The 15,909-nt window shown below is 56.3% G+C and overlaps 2 protein-coding genes across 8 annotated transcripts in view; both read left to right on the top strand.

Moving 5' to 3' along the window:
* The window catches only part of CCDC159 (coiled-coil domain containing 159), an 8,845-nt gene extending 4,758 nt beyond the window's left edge, over positions 1–4,087 (top strand). For 4 of the 5 annotated variants that reach the window (XM_037727607.1, XM_037727608.1, XM_017497738.2 and 1 more), the window contains 6 exons: positions 177–378; positions 1,127–1,194; positions 1,279–1,355; positions 2,308–2,429; positions 2,649–2,731; positions 3,728–4,087. In XM_037727607.1, coding sequence (XP_037583535.1) covers positions 177–378; positions 1,127–1,194; positions 1,279–1,355; positions 2,308–2,429; positions 2,649–2,731; positions 3,728–3,996 — 821 coding nt within the window. In that variant the 3' untranslated portion in view covers positions 3,997–4,087. Of the gene's footprint in view, positions 1–176; positions 379–1,126; positions 1,195–1,278; positions 1,356–2,307; positions 2,732–3,727 lie in introns of all 5 variants that reach the window. The other variant, XR_005195345.1, reaches the window with a different exon arrangement.
* Positions 4,088–4,554: 467 nt separating this feature from the next.
* PLPPR2 (phospholipid phosphatase related 2) lies at positions 4,555–15,315 on the top strand. Of its 3 annotated transcripts, none has more exons than XM_017497734.2 (10): positions 4,555–4,732; positions 5,938–6,112; positions 7,103–7,182; positions 8,884–9,072; positions 9,172–9,307; positions 10,598–10,869; positions 11,820–11,996; positions 13,352–13,458; positions 13,802–13,853; positions 13,988–15,315. In XM_017497734.2, exons 3-10 carry the CDS (start codon positions 7,117–7,119, stop codon positions 14,018–14,020), a joined length of 1,032 nt encoding a protein of 343 aa, XP_017353223.1. In that variant the 5' UTR covers positions 4,555–4,732; positions 5,938–6,112; positions 7,103–7,116; the 3' UTR covers positions 14,021–15,315. The 3 variants fall into 3 exon arrangements, with proteins under 3 accessions (XP_017353223.1, XP_017353221.1, XP_037583534.1); XM_017497732.2 differs by having other exon boundaries at positions 13,352–13,474; XM_037727606.1 differs by having other exon boundaries at positions 4,577–4,732; positions 5,902–6,112; positions 13,352–13,474.
* The last annotated feature ends 594 nt before the right edge of the window (positions 15,316–15,909 follow it).

The raw sequence follows: 15,909 nt of genomic DNA, 5'->3' as shown, positions 1-15,909 counted from the left end.
CAAGAAAAAAAAAAAAAAAATCAGGCTGGAAGCTGGTCCTGTTGGGATCAGCTGGGCCAGGCCAGGGTGAGAGAAATTGGGAGAGTCTTGGGAGAGTCTGGGTTCTGGGCCAAGATTAGGACAAGCTGGGTTCAGGGTGGGATCAGGGCTCAGTCAAGGTCCCACACTCTCTGCAGACGTGCTGAGCCCTACAGGCCACCAGGGAGAGAAGGAGGGGCACAAGTCGGGCCCCTCTTTGGAGCAGGGCCAGCAGGAGCTTTATGGGGCCCTGGCCCAAGGCCTGCAGGGGCTGGAGAAGACCCTGCGTGACAGTGAGGAGGTGCAGCGCGCCCGCACCACTCGCTGCCTGCAGCTGCTGGCCCAGGAGATCCACGACAGGTGAGTGATGGTGGGAGGGCAGGCGGGAGTCCCCGGGAGGTAAGGGAGGTCAGGAACTGGGGAACCGAGGCAGGATCAGGGAAATGGCAGAGGCCTGGGTGAGGAAGACTGGGGGATGATGGAAAGCCTGAGGGACAACAAGCGGGAATGAGGCCTGGTGCGGTGACTCATGGCTGTAATCCCAGCACTTTGGAAGGCCAAGATGGGTGGGTCCCCTGAGACCAGCCTGGCCAACATGGTGAAAGCCCATCTCTACTAAAAATACAAAAATTAGTCGGGTATGGTGGCCGGTGCCTGTAATCCCAGCTACCTCAAAAAAAATAAATAAATAAAAGAGGAGAGGATGAGAGGCTCAGGGGAGACAGGTGGCTGGTGGGGGTTGGGGAACGGGAGACTGAGAGGCCGGAAGGCAGGGAAGACAGAAAGCTGGAGATGGGATGAGAAAGGAGGCCAGGGGATCAGAAAGGGGAGGTGGCAGGGAAGGCTGAGAGGACAGGAGGCTGGGGGTGTAGAAAGTCGGGGGACAGGAGGTGGGGAGGCGGAGGCCAGGTGATAGGAGGCTGAGTGGGTTGGGAGAGGCTGAAAGAATGGGAGGCTGGGGATCAGAAGGAAAGGATGGGGATGAGGGTAGAGGGGTTGTAGAAAGGGGGGAAATGGACGGGGAGGTGTGGGGAGGGTACAGACTTGGGGGGATGGGCGGTCAGGGTCCAGGCAGCGAGTGTAGGTCTAGGCTGCACTGTCCCCTCAGCAAGAAGTTCCTGTGGGAGGAGCTGGAACTGGTTCGGGAAGAGGTGACCTGCATCTATCAGAAGCTCCGTGAGTGCCTGGAGCCACAGCCAGGGGCGGGGGAGGGGGGATCCTTCATTAGCCCCTGTTCCCTTGAGCTCCCTCCCTCCACAGAGGCCCAGGAGGATGAGATCTCAGAGAACCTGGTGAACATTCAGAAAATGCAGAAAACGCAGGTGAAATGCCGCAAAGTGAGTGGAGGAGATGGGGACCCTGGGGAGGAATGGGAGAGGGAAGGATGGGGATTTTGGTCAGCCTCTGCCATCAGATTGAAGACTGGGTTCAAATCTGAGCTCTGCCCCTCACTGCTGTGTTACTGTGGGGCAAGTCACTCAACCTCTCTGAGCCTCAGTTTCCTCATCTGTATAACGGGTGTAATAATAACTCATCCTGGCCGATGCCTATAATCCCAGGACTTTGGGAGGCCAAGGTGGGCGGATCACCTGAGGTCAGGAGTTCGAGACCAGCCTGGCCAACATGGTGAAACCCCGTCTCTACTAAAAATACAAAAATTAGCCAGGTGTGGTGGCACATGTAATCCCAGCTACTCAGGAACCTGAGGCTGGAGAATTGCTTGAACCCAGGAGGCAGAGGTTGCGGTGAGCCGAGATTGCCCCATTGCACTCCAGCCTGGGTGACAGGAGGGAAACTCCATATCAAAAAAAAAAAACCCTCATCCTGTTGAGCACACGGTGGCTCATGCCTGTTATCTCAGCACTTTGGGAGGCTGAGGTGAGTGGACGGCTAGAGCCCAGGAGTCCAAGACCAGCCTGGGCAACATGGTGAAACCCTGTCTCTACCAAAAAAAAAAAAAAAAAAACTAGCTGAGTGTGTTGGCATGTGCCAGTAGACCCAGCTACTCAGAAGGCTGAGATGGGGCGATCACTTGAGCCTGGGAGGTTGAGGCTGCAGTGAGCCCTGACAGCACCACTGCACTCCAGCCTGGGTGACAGAGTGAGACCCTGTCTCAAAAAACAAACAATAACAACAACAAACACTCATCCCTACCTGATCAGGTGTCTGTGCTAGCTGAGAATTAAGCACTTGAATGCAGCCTGGCATATAAGAAGTGCTGTGTAAAAGTCACCTTTTACTACTGTCACTATTATAATGATTGCTATTCTCTCATCCCCCCCACCTCAGATCCTGACCAAGATGAAGCAGCAGGGTTATGGGACATCTGCCTGGCCGGAGACTGAGGAGATACTGCAGGGAGCCGGTGGCTGCTGGAAGGATGACCTTCAGAAGGAACTGAGTGACATATGGTGATGCCCAGCCCTCAGTCTGACCCCTGACCCTCGTGTGAACCCCTTTCCCAAACGGGATCTGGCAGTGACTTCCAGAACCTGGAGCCCACCTGAGTCCAGAGCTCCCTCACCCCCTAGGACTCACCCCACCATGACCCCCAACCTTGGTCCTACTGCTGTCCACTCCCTGAGCAGTCTGGAATCTCCCAGAACCCCCAGCTCCTCATCTTCCTGCAGGTCTGCTGTGCATGTGCTGCAGAACTCCATCGACGGCGTCACCATGTCTTTGGGGGCTCATCCCAAGGCCTCAAGCCCCAGGGGTGAGGGAGGCTGAGAATTGTCCAGGGGTGGGAGGTCATTGTCTAGCTTCACTCGCGGGGGGGCTATGTTCAGAGAGCCTGCTTGGGAGTGACATCCATCTGCTGGGTGTTATTCTGTAGTCACATTAAGTAATATTCTGGGGTCACATTAAGGAGTCACTGGAGTTTTCATCCAGGAGTCATTCATGGTCACATTCAGTGTCACTTGGATTTTTTTTTTTTTTTTGAGGCAGAGTCTCACTCTGTCACCCAGTGGCATGATCTCCGCTCACTGCAACCTCTGCCTCCCAGGTTCAAATGATTCTCCTGCCTCAGCCTCCCGAGTAGCTGGGACTACAGGCATGTACCAGCACACCCAGCTCATTTTTTTGTATTTTTAATAGAGGCCGGGTTTCACCGTGTTAGCCAGGATAGTGTCGATCTCCTGACCTCATGATCTGCCTGCCTCGGCCTCCCAAAGTGCTGGGATTACAGGTGTGAGCCACCGTGCCTGGCCCTGTCACTTGGATCTTATATGAGTCCATGGGGACCCCATGCAGTGGCTCATGCCTATAATCCTAATATTTTGGGAGGCTGAGGTGGGAGGGTTGCTTGAGTGCAGGAGTTTGAGACCAGCCTGAGAAACACAGTGAGACCCCATCTCTACAAAAAATTTAAAAATTAACTGGGTGATGGTGCACGCCTGCAGTCTTAGCTACTCAGGAGGCTGAGGCAGGAGGATCTCTTGAGCCTGGGAGGTTGAGGCTGCAGTGAGCCCTGATCGTTCCACTGTACTCCAGCCTGGGCAACAGAGCGAGACCTCATCTCACAAAAAAAGGTGTCAGTCAGGTGAAATTCAAGGGTCATTGGAGTCATAATTTGGTGTCACATTGAATCACATTCAAGGGACTTGGGGGTCGTGGTTTAAGGATCAGTGAGGTATACTATGAAGGGACACAGGGCATATATTTGGAGGTTACTTGAGGGTCCTATTCAGGGTACCTGTCCCTCCTGCAGGCCACAGGGGGCACCGGTACCTGAGCCGTCCACTCCCCTCCTGGGACTCTGACTCTGACTCTGACGAGGACCTCTCTCAGCCACCTTTCAGCAAGAGCCGTCGTTCCTTCCCACACGGTGCAGATTCTTCCCACCCCCCACCCACCCATTTCCCTCCTGACCAGCCCTGGACTCCCAGTCTAGACCCTTGGGACAGGCCCAGATCCCTATCTGGACATTCGGTCCCTGCCCTGCAGCCCCAGAGTCCCCCGGACCTGGTCAGGCCCTGACCCACTCTCTGTCTCCACAGCTTGAGCAGCCGGGACTGCTCTCCCTGAAGACCCCTCCAGAGAGAAAATAAACTAGCCGAGACCCTCTTCTCGCCCTGGACTGTTAGTCCTGCTGCTTCCTGTGCTAGGAATCCCCCTGCCCTCCCAATTTACTCTTCAGTGTTGCGGGGGCGGCGTGTAGAGACCCCAGAGGTCTTTTGGGATGTGTGGGCTTGGAATCAGGGGACATGGTGAAGCCAGATTTAATACATGACAAGGCAAGAAGTCATTCTGTCCAGATACGAGGGGCCAGACAGACTTCCACGCTGGCCATAGAGCCTTCCTTTCTAGGGGTCCCTAGTGAATGGGGAAACTGAGGCCCAGAGAGCAAGGGGCACGGACATGCTCTGAAGCCCCTCCCTCTATTACCCTTGGAGCCCTCTCCAACCCCAGGGTCTTCCTCCTTTACATCCATTCTTGGTTCCTTCCTACAATTGATGCTAATACGCCCCGCCCCCAAGAGCAAGGAGGCCCCGCCCCACCCCGCTAATGAGGCCCCGCCTTACGGGGGGCTATGCAAAGGAGGCGCCCGGAGGCCCCGCCCCTCCCTCCGCCTCGGAGTCTGCGCGGCGCTGCCCGGCCCGGCCGACCTCATCTCGGTCTCGGCGCCTGCCAGCCGGGCCGGCAGTCTGTCCGTCTCGCCGCGCCGGGGCCATCTAGGCGGAGCGGGATCTTAGGCGACTGCGGCCTCGACGCGGTGAGGAGAGGGGCTGCAGGCGCCCCTCATCCCCTCTGGTGGGCTTCCCACCCCCGGCCTCGTTCCCCGGTTCCTGAGGGTCGGGTGCCTCCGGGTCCAGCGCGGGGAGGGGCGGGGGAGGGGAGGCGGCGAGGGCGGGGGAGGGGACGGAGCTGGGGGAGGAGACCCCGGGCGGAGGAGCCCAGCGCCCGTGGTGAGGGTGGCCGTGGGTAACTGTGATTGTGTGATTGTCATTGTGTGTCTGTGTGTGGTTGTGTAACTGACATCGTGTGGCTGCACGACCAGGATTGTGCGGCTTCGGGAGGTCCGCGGGTGTGTGTCACTGTCATTGTGCTGCTGTCGTTGTGGGTGTCACTCGGATGGTATGTGTGTGGCTGTGCTGTGGCTGCCATTGGCCCCCCGTGTGGCTGCTGTCTCTGTGTGTGACTGTCTTGGCATCTGTGTGGTTGTGTGCAATGACAGTAAGGCTGTCATTGTGTGGCTACTGCTCTGTGCTTATTCTGATGGTGTGTGTGTCTGTGTGTGTGTGTCTGTGGTTGTGCACCGTGTGCCTTTCTTGTGTGGCGCTGTGAGTCTGTGCCATGGTCCGTGGACGTGGCCATGTGGCTGTGGTTGTGGATGGCACCGTGTCTCTCCCCTATGACTGTCGGTGTGAATAAGAGACTGTTAGTGTGTGTGTGGCTGTCACTGAGTGCCTTGTAATTGGGGGTGTGACGCTGTGATGGGTTCTGTGACCCCCATTGTGTGCGGTGACTCTTTCTTTCCTGTGACTCTTAAATGTGTTGCGGGCCTGTGTGTCCCTGACTGTGGCGGGGTGAGGGCTTGTGTGGGACTGTGATGTGTGTAGGGTCTCCTGATGTGTTTCACTCTGTTTGGCCTGGGGTGGGGGGTGGGGACTTGTTTGATCTTTTGGGTGTCTTTGACAGGCTGTGTGCCCACTGGGAGTATGCAGTGACGTTTGTTGTGTGTGTTGGACACCTGTCTGAACGAGCGGCCCCGTCTTGTTCACTGCAAAGTGGCGTCCAGCACATTGCCTGGAAGTTGGCTAGTGCCCAGTCTTTACCATGGGATGGATGAACGCTGTGTGTGTGGGGGGGGGGGGTAGGATGGAGGCTGTGGCTGGGTTGTGCTTCCTCGGGGTGCCAGCATGGGTGACTCTGGGTTTCTAGGACTTCTGGCAACCATCACCCCATATCACACTACAGAATGAGTGTCGTGGTTGGGGCGCTGGACCCAGAGTGCCTACCCTCACCTGCCTGGGCCTCAGTTTCCACATCTGCACAATGGGGGTGACCATCCCTGTCCTGCTGGCCACCAGGAGCAGCTGTGAGTCTGCGGGTGTGGATGCAGCCTGGGGGAAGCCATAGGGCGCTTTCACAGGTGAGAATGGGTGTAAGCAGGTGTGACTGTGTTGAGCCCTGAAGCGCTGGGGACTGGGGGTAGCCTTGGGGGAGGGAAGATGAGAACTGAGAGGCAGACCGGCTGGGAAGAGGGGGAAGGAAGGAGAAGCAGTTGGCAGAGAAGGAGGGCTTGGCTATCAGCCCAATCAGACACCAACACCACAGCCCATGGGGACAGAGAGAGGAGCCCCTGTGGAGCCATGGAGGAAAGGACTCAGGGGAAGGGCCTGGCAGGGATGGGGGCCCCTTGGGAAAGAGGATGGGGTTCCCTAAAAATTAGTGGGGACTCTTTTTTTTTTTTTTTTAAGAGACAGAGTCTCACTCTGTTGCCCAGGCTGGAGTGCAGTGGCATAATCTTGGCTCACTGCAACCTCTGCCTCCTGGGCTCAAATGATTCTCCTGCCTCAGCCTCCCAAGGAGCTGTGATTACAGGTGCCTGCCACCAAGCCTGGCTAATTTTGTATTTGTAGTAGAGAGGGGGTTTCACCATGTTGGCCAGGCTGGTCTTAAACTCCTGACCTCAGGTGATCCACCTGCCTGGGTCTCCCAAAGTGCTGGGATTACAGGCGTGAGCCATCGTACCTGGCCTTGGGGGCCCTTCTAAATGCCATGTGGGAGGGGTTCCCATGAGGCTGGAGAGTCTCTTCTCAAGGACCATCTCCTAAAAGCCACTGGCCCAGAGTATCCCTTGTCAGCTGTAGAGGAAGGGGACCCTTATAGAATCTCCAGAATCTCAGGGAGTGGTTTCAGGGGAGGTGGGTGTCCCCAATAGGGTTGGGACCAACAGGGTGGGACCTGGATTGCAGAGGCATGGCCAGAAGGCTCAAGGGGTGGAGTCAGGGCTTTCCCTGGACCCATCTTCAGGGGCAGGGGTGTGGCCAAAGGACTCAGGGATGGGGCCAGAGTCCCAGTGACCTGAGCCTTCCCCTAGGCACAGCCCTGGGACTCCCACTGCCTCCTCACTCTGCAGGCCTGGCCTTCACCATGGCGGGAGGGAGACCGCATCTGAAGAGGAGTTTCTCCATCATCCCCTGCTTTGTCTTCGTGGAGGTGAGGACCTCCATTCCTCTCCCAGAGAGGGTGTGCCTATCTCTGTCTCTGTCCAACCTCTGTCTTCCTATCTGTACCCACTTTCCATCTCTGGGATCTCCCTTGCGGTCCCCTTTCTCTTGAGAAGTGATCATGAGCCTGGATTCAGAAGTGCCACTCCCCAGGGTCCAATCCTCCTCTGCCCTATCGACACTGCAGGATGCTGGACACCGCAGGTACCCTCCTGAGCCTCAGTTTCCTCATTCATAAAATGGGCATCACCAGCATCCCATCTCCTAGGGCTTTTTTTTTTTTTTTTTCTGAGATAGGCTCTCACTCTGTCACCCAGGCTGGGGTACACTGGCATAATCTTGGCTTACTACAACCTCTGCCTCCCAAGTTCAAGGAATTCTCCCACCTTAGACTCCTGAGTAGCTGAGACTATAGGTGTGCACCATCACGCCTGGCTAATTTTGTAGTTTTTGGTAGAGATGGAATTTCAACATGTTGGCCAGGATGGTCTAGAACTCCTGGCCTCAAGTGATGCTCCCACCTCAGCCTCCCAAAGTGCTGGGATTACAGGTGTGAGCCACCGTACTCGGGCTCCTAGGGCTATTGGACAAGGCTTGGTATGACCCTCCGGCCCACAGTTAGGGTTAGACCTGTAGTAGCTGCTAGTACTCCTACTAACCTCTGATTTCCTTCCTTGTGGGAGAGTCTCTCCACCACCTGCTGTCTGTCTGTCTCTCATCTGAGCCTTGGCCCTGTTCTCTCTCCCCATGCCCATCTCTTCTCTCCCTCTCTGTACAATTCCCTTTTCTTCTCCTTTCCCTTCTCTCTTCTCTTGCTTTTTTTCTCCTCTTCTTCCCTCCTTTCCTCACTTCCTTTCTCTCTGTTTCTTCCTTTCTTTTGAGACAGAGTCACTGTTACGTCCAAGCTGGAGTCAGTGGCATGATCTCACTGCAACCTCTGCCTCCTAGGTTCAAGTGATTCTCCTGCCTCAGCCTCCCGGGTAGCTGGGATTACAGGCATCTACCACCATGCCTGGCTAATTGTTGTATCTTTAGTAGAAACAGGGTTTTGCCATATTGGCCAGGCTGGTCTCAAACTCCTGACCTCAGGTGATCCACCTGCCTCAACCTCCCAAAGTCTGGGGATTATAGGCGTGAACCACCTATTTCTTTATTTTCTTTCTTTCTGTCTTTCTTCATTCCTTTTTCTTTCTTTCTTTTTTCTGAGACAGGGTCCCCCTCTGTCACCCAGGCTGGAGTGCAGTGGTGCCATTATGGCTCACTGCAGCCTTAACCTTCTGGGCTGAAGCAGTCTTCCTTCCTCAGCGTCTCAACTAGTTGGGACTATAGATGTGCAGAGATGAGGTCACGCTATGTTGCCCAGGCTGATCTCAAACTCCTGAGCTCAAGCGATCCTCCCGCCTCAGCCTCCCAAAGTGCTGGGATTACAGGCACGAGCTGCTGCACATGGCCTGTCTCTGTTTCTGCCTCCTCCTCTTTCCGTTTCTCCTAAGCCCTGACCATTCTCTTACCTCCTTTCCCCAACTTTTTCAGTCTCTCTCCCCCTTGTCTCCATCTCTCTCTGTCTTCCACCTTCTGTGTCTAACCCAGGTCTCTCCATCTTCGTATCTCTGCCTCTGTGGCCTCAGCTGGGGCCCTGACCCTCTCTCTTCTCTCTCTGCTGCCTCTCCCTGCCCTGGCTCGGTGGCAGTCGGTGCTGCTGGGCATTGTGATCCTGCTTGCTTACCGCCTGGAGTTCACGGACACCTTCCCCGTGCACACCCAGGGATTCTTCTGCTATGACAGTACCTATGCCAAGCCCTACCCAGGGCCTGAGGCTGCCAGCCGAGTGCCTCCTGCTCTCATCTACGCACTGGTCACTGCAGGGCCCACCCTCACGGTGAGACAGTGACCTCCTAGGAGGGAGGTGGGCCAGGTGAGGGTGGGTGAGGGGATGGGCTGGAAGGCCAGGAAGACTCCACTTTGATCTTGTCCACAGATCCTGCTGGGGGAGCTGGCACGTGCCTATTTCCCCACACCACCTTCAGCCGTCCCAGTCATCGGAGAGAGCACCATCGTGTCTGGGGCCTGCTGCCGTTTCAGCCCCCCACTGCGGAGGCTGGTCCGCTTCCTGGGTGAGAGACACAGCCTGGGGTCAGCCCCATGGTAATGGTGGGAAGTGCGTATAGAAGCAAAGAGTTGTGGGCCTGACAGTCATATTTCCAGGCCAGGTGCAGTGGCTTATGCCTGTAATCTCAGCACTTTGGGAGGCCAAAGCAGGTGATCACCTGAGGTCAGGAGTTTGAGACCAACCTGGCCAACATGGTGAAATCCTGTCTCTAATAAAAACACAAAAAATTAGCTGCACATGGTGGCGGGCGCCTGTAATCCTTGAACCTGGGAGGTGGAAACTGCAGTGAGCCAAGATCGCGCCATTGTACTTTAACCTGGGCAACAAGAGCAAAACTCTACCTCAAAAAAGAAAAGAAAAGAAAAAAAAATTCCAGGGAAAAGCTGGGCATGGGGGCACATGCCTGTAGTCCCAGCTACTTGGGAGGCTGAGATGCAGACTCAGTTGCTTGGGGTCCCAGTTACTTGGGAGACTGAGCAAGACCCCACCTGTTAAAAAAAAAAAAAGGAATTCCAGGGGGGAAGGAAGAGGACCTAGAATTGCCGTGATGGAGATGTCAGGAAGCCATGAGGGACTTAGGCTCAGGCCAGATGTAGTAGAGGTTCTAGGGACATGGGTGGGGGTGGGGGTAGGGCCCAACCCAACCATGATGGCAACTGTGGGAAGAGGGTCCCAAAATGCCACAAGGAGAGTCTCAGGCACAAAAGAGAGATACAGGCACAGGACAGACACCCTCGGGCCCCTGGGTAGGGAGATGAGACTCTGACTTCTTTAAATGGGGTCCCAAACACAAGTGGTGGCTGCGGGAAAGGGGGAGGGGCAGAGCTTACCCATAATTGTGGTCCCAGGGGCAGAGGGTGGGAGACCCAGCTGTAACTTCTCAGTGGCCCCAGGAGAGTGATGAACTCAGTAGTAGCCAGTTTAGGGGCAGGCAGGAAGAGGCCCAGATATGCCATTAGGGTTTTCCCTGGCCGTCCGGGGCACGGGCTGGATCCTGATGTAATGGTGTTGGCGGGGAGGTCCAAGCCCAGCTATAATGGGGCTCCAAGGAAAGACCCGCCTCTGACGTAGTTGTAATCATAGAAAGACAGGGGCCAGATAATGAGGGTACCTGGGGGAAGGAGGCCTCAGAGTGCCTTCCTGGTGGTCCTAAAGGAAGGGGGACGTTGGCCCAGCTACGGGGTCCCAAGTGTGCTTTCATGGCAGTTACAGGAAAAGGGAGATAAGAGGTCCAATGGAACCAGTGGGGGCATCAGGGCCCGGCGCATAAACCCTTCCACTATCCCACCCCCAGGGGTCTACTCCTTCGGCCTCTTCACCACAACCATCTTCGCCAACGCTGGGCAGGTGGTGACCGGCAACCCCACGCCGCACTTCCTGTCCGTGTGCCGCCCCAACTACACGGCCCTGGGCTGCCTGCCACCTTCGCCGGATCGCCCAGGTCCCGACCGCTTTGTCACTGACCAGGGTGCCTGTGCTGGCAGCCCCAGCCTCGTGGCCGCTGCTCGCCGCGCCTTCCCCTGCAAGGACGCGGCCCTCTGCGCCTACGCGGTCACCTATACGGCGGTGAGCCTTGGGAGCTTCGGGGTCGGAAATGAGGGTGCGGGCTGGACGGCTACCGGGGGCCAGGAAGCCCCCAGGGCTGGAGCCTATGTTCCTCCACGCCCCCTCGCGGGAGCCGACCTTTTGAAAGCTCTCGCTCCTCCTACTCCCAGATCTTAGCCACGCCCCCAGCCAGTCTATTGACTCCGCCCCTCTGGTCCCGCCTCCTGAGCCAATAATGCGCTGGTGAGGGAGGCTGTTGGCTCCACCCTATGGGATCGAGACACTGTCCCTGATGTGCAAGACTCGGAACTCCTAGAGCCTAGCCAGGCCCTCAGGATGCTACAGGCGCTAGATATATTAGCTGGGAGACTAGGTGGATGGGACGGCCCCCTGGAGTCCTTGCCCCTCTCCTGTGGGCCTTGTTCCTGCCCCCTGTAGCTCTGGCCACGCTCCTTGCTTTTGACTGCTCTGGGATTTCTAACTCTGTCCCCTGCTTTTTCCTGGTCACATCCCCTGTTGCTTCATCTGTCATCCGGGTTTATGCTCCCACCCTGTTAGTGGTCCCCTGGGGGTCAGGGGCTCCACCTCCTAGAGCTCCTGTACCTGCCTCCTTAGCCCCGACTCCACCTTCTGGTTCTGTGGCCACGCTCTAACCTAGCAAGCGTCTGTTCCCATCTGTGACCCCGGACCAGGGTCACCTAGGCCCCAGACCTTGTCCTCTGCCCTTGGGAGCTCTGGCCACACCTTCTAGCCCTGCAGGCTACATCCTCAGTCCCTGACCCCCGTCTTTAACGTTTTGGTCACACTTCTGGAAAAGCCCACTGAGGGTCCATGACTCCATCCCTGGAGCCCCTGGCCACACTCTCCAGCCCCCCAACGCTCTGACCATGCACCCTAGCTCAGAAAGGAGCCTCCTCTTGAGTTCGGCGACTTGCCTCCGCTTGTCCCCTGACCAGTCCGGCTCCCCGCAGATGTACGTGACTCTCGTGTTCCGCGTGAAGGGCTCCCGCCTGGTCAAACCGTCGCTCTGCCTGGCTCTGCTGTGCCCGGCCTTCCTGGTGGGCGTGGTCCGTGTAGCCGAGTACCGAAACCACTGGTCGGACGTGCTGGCTGGCTTCCTGACAGGAGCGGCCATCGCCACCTTTTTGGTGAGTCCCCTCCCCAACCTTTCCAGCACAAAAGACCCTCATCAGCTGGGCACGGTGGCTCACGCCTGTAATCCCAGCACTTTAGGAGGCTGAAGCGGGCAGATCACGAGGTCAGGAGTTCTAGACCAGCCTGGCCAAGATGGTGAAACCCTGTCTCTACTTAAAATACAAAAATTAGCCGGGCGTGGTGGCTCGCGCCTGTAATCCCAGCTACTCAGGAGGCTGAGGCAGAAGAATCGCTTGAACCCGGGAGGCAGAGGTTGCAGTGAGCCGAGATTGCACCACTGCACTCCAGCCTGGGCAACGGAGTGAGACTCTGTCTCAGAAAAAAAAAAAAAGACCTTCATCAGTTCTCTAACCCAAGAGTCAGGAAGACATGATGGAGAAGGGTGTGGATTCTATGTGACCTTGGGCCAGTCCCTTAGCCTGACCCTTCCTGGATAGTCTCATCTGTGAGATGAGATACCAAGATCAAGGCCTTGAATGCAGATTTTAAGAGGGTGCCCAAACACGTAGAAATCAAGATTAATAATATTTTAACAAAACATTTTTAAAAATCAAAGTTAATAAAAAACTATCACAATATACGAATACAAAAATTCTAAATAAAGACTATTCGAAGCTCATGCCGGTAATCCTAGCACTCTGGGAAGCCGATGTGGGTGGATCCCTTGAGGCCAGGAGTTCGAGACCAGCCTGGTCAACCTGGCAAAACCCCATCTCTACTAAAAATACAAAAATTAGCTGGGCATGGTGGTGCATGCCTGTAGTCCCAGCTGCTTGAAAGGCTGAGGCAGAAGAATTGCCTGAACCTGTCGGGGGGAGGTTGCAGTGAGCCAAGATCGTGCCACTTCACTCCAGCCTGGGTGAAAGAGTGAGACTCTGTCTCAAAAAAAAGAAAATAGCCAGGCATCATGGGGCACACCTGTAGTCCCAGCTACTTGGGAGGCAGAGGCAGGAGAATCGATTGAACACGGGAGTTGGAGGTTGCAGTTAGCTGAGATCATGCCATTGTATTCTAGCCTTGGTGACGAAGTGAGACTCTGTCTCCAAAAAGAAAAGAAAGAAAAGAAAAGAAGAAAGAAAGAAAGAAAAAGAGAAAGAAAGAAAGAAATGAAATCCTGGCCCCGCACAACTTGGTCTCACTTGCTTTACCCTAGTCCGGGCTCTGTGGGATAAATAATGGCACTGACCTCATAGTAAAGTGGAATGAGCAGTGCCTGACACATACTATGCATTAGCTGTTTTTGAAAACCTGAGCCTCAGTTTCCATATCTGAAAAGTGGGGATGGTATTTACATAGCTCCTATGTGACTGGCCCCAGGCCTCAACGCACTCCTCTCCCTCTGTTCCAGGTCACCTGCGTTGTGCACAACTTTCAGAGCCGGCCACCCTCTGGCAGAAGGCTCTCTCCCTGGGAGGACCTGGGCCAAGCCCCCACCATGGACAGCCCCCTCGAAAAGTTAAGTGTGGCCCAGGTAAGGGGGGCCGGGGACTGCTCCCGGCTGGAGAGGGTGCTGGGTGGAGGAGGCCCAAGGAGGCAGGAAGGGAGTCAGGCAAGAGGTGGGGGGGTCTCAGAACCATGAGGAAGTGGAGGGATCGCCCATCTCTGTGGAAATGGTCCTGGAGGAACAGCCTCAAAGAATGAAAGGGTACACCCCTGTCTTCTTCCCAAGGGGACACAGTTAATCATGGGAACTGTGGTTGTCTTTTCCATGGGGGTCTTCACCTGATGAGCTCCTTGTGACTGTGGCCGGTAGGGCCCAGGGGGCCACTGGCCCCTTCCCTCTGTCTCTTTGTCTCAGGAACCCGAGGTCTGCAGGCCGCATTCGACACCGGCACGGCTCACCCCATCCAGTGAGTATAGGGGAAGTGGGGGGATAAACAGGAGGACTTCCAGGTGGGCAGCCACTGCGACGGAGGTCTCACCTAGGATTTTATGCCGCCTCCTAAGTTTTTTGATCCCCTGATCTCTGACTTCTGATCACTAGAGTCGCAGAACTGCGCCCGCCGTGGCCACCTGATCCCCAGCTGTGTGTCCTCCAGGGCCCCAGCCATGTGTTCGTCGCCCCGTGTGCCCCGCCCTCGACTGAGGTCTGAGCCGACGCCCTTGCCCCTGCCCCTACCCCTGCCAGCGCCCACCCCCAGCCAGGGACCCTCGCCTTCCTCCCCTGGACCTGGGGGGCCAGGCGGGGGTGGTGGACGTGGCCGGAAGCTGCTGCTGCCCACGCCCCTGCTGCGGGACCTGTACACCCTGAGTGGACTCTATCCCTCCCCGTTCCACCGGGACAACTTCAGCCCTTACCTGTTTGCCAGCCGTGACCACCTGCTGTGAAGCCCCACCACCCACCCAGAATCTGCCCAGTCCCTTCTTTCCTGCCACGCGTGTGTGTGGGTGTGCCACGTGAGTGCCAAAGTCCCCTGCCCCCCAAGCCAGCCAGACTCGGACATTAGAAGATGGCTGGAAGGACATTTGGGAGACACCTGCCTCTCTGGCCCTCTGGGACATCCCGATGGGGCAGAAATGCAGGGTGGGCCCTTGCCCCTACTATTGTTCTTTTAAGGGCCAAAGCCTGACCCCATTGGCCATTGCCTGGCTAATGAGAACCCCTGGTACTCAGAATTTCAACCAAAAGGGGTTGGCTCCAGCCAGTGGAAGCCTTCCCCTCACTTCTTAGAATCCTTCTGCAAGAGGGCAACTCCAGCCAGTGTTCAGTGACTTGAACAGCCAATAGGAGCACTTGGTTTCCAGAATTTCTAGAGTGGGTGGGCATGATTCCAGTCAATGGGGGACCGCCCGTGTCTGAGCATGTGCAAAGGAGAGGAGGGAGATGAGGTCATTGTTTGTCACTGAGTCTTCTCTCAGAATCAGCGAGCCCAGCTGTAGGGTGGGGGGCAGGTTCCCCCATGGCAGGGTCCTTGGGGTACCCCTTCTCCTCTTAGCCCCTCCCATGTGTGCAGCCTCTCCACCTCTCACCCAGTCCCTCCTAATCCCCTACTTAAGTAGGGCTTGCCCCACTTCAGAGGTTTTGGGGTTCAGGGTGCTGTGTCTCCCCTTACCCATGCCCAGGTCATCCGAAACCCTTCTGTTATTTATTAGGGCTGTGGGAAGGGTTTTTTCTTTTTTTTCTTGGAAACTGCCCCTGTTCTTCACACTGTCCCCCATGCCTCAGCCTCATTACAGATGTGCCATCATGGGGGGCATGGGTGGAGCAGAGGGGCTCCCTCACCCTGGGCAGGCAAAGGCAGTGGGTAGAGGAGGCACTGCCCCCCTTTCCTGCCCCTCCTCCTCTTTAATAAAGACCTGTTTGTAACAGAAGTTTGGCCACCTGCCTTCCTCCCCCGGGTGGTGGGGGGAGGGTGCGGAGGACTTTCATCGTGGGTCTAGATGTCTGTGGAGCTGGGTGTGGGTGTATTGCTGCAGTGTATCTAAGGACGATTGTGGAGAGGCAGTATGGTTTCATGGGGCTCCAAACTTGGGCTGAAATCTTGGCTCAGCATTCTGTGCTCTGTGGCCTCAGGAAAGTTCATTCACCTCTCTGTGCCCTTGCGTCTTCATCTGTCAAAGGCAAACAGTTGCTCAAGCCACCAAGGCACACAAACCTACGTCAGGAGCTGTTTGTCTCAGGCCAGGGCACAGAGGGCACAGGGAATGGGGTGAGGAGACCTGGGGGTCGTGAGAGGGATGGGGGATGCTGAGGGGCACTTATAACCTCCAAGCCAAGGGCCAGGTGTGGTGGCTCACCCCTGTAATTCCAGCACTTGGGAGGCTCAGGTGGGCGGATCACGAGGTCAGGAGTTTGAGACCAGCCTGGCCAACGTAATGAAATGAAATCCCATTTCTACGAAGAATGTAAAAATTAGCTGGGCGTGGTGGTGCATGCCTGTAATCCTAGCTACTCAGGAGGCTGAG

The sequence above is a fragment of the Cebus imitator genome, unplaced genomic scaffold, assembly GCF_001604975.1.
Source record: "Cebus imitator isolate Cc_AM_T3 unplaced genomic scaffold, Cebus_imitator-1.0 Scaffold234, whole genome shotgun sequence".
NCBI classification, from domain to species: Eukaryota; Metazoa; Chordata; class Mammalia; order Primates; family Cebidae; genus Cebus; species Cebus imitator.
This window is presented reverse-complemented; position numbering and strand designations above follow the sequence as displayed.

Excerpts from the sequence above, each read along its gene's own strand:
- PLPPR2 (XM_017497732.2), top strand. The coding sequence starts at position 7,117 with ATGGCGGGAGGGAGACCGCATCTGAAGAGGAGTTTCTCCATCATCCCC. Across the intron at positions 9,308-10,597 it reads GAGGCTGGTCCGCTTCCTGG|GGGTCTACTCCTTCGGCCTC; the intron begins GTGAGAGACACA and ends TCCCACCCCCAG. Across the intron at positions 10,870-11,819 it reads ACGCGGTCACCTATACGGCG|ATGTACGTGACTCTCGTGTT; the intron begins GTGAGCCTTGGG and ends GGCTCCCCGCAG.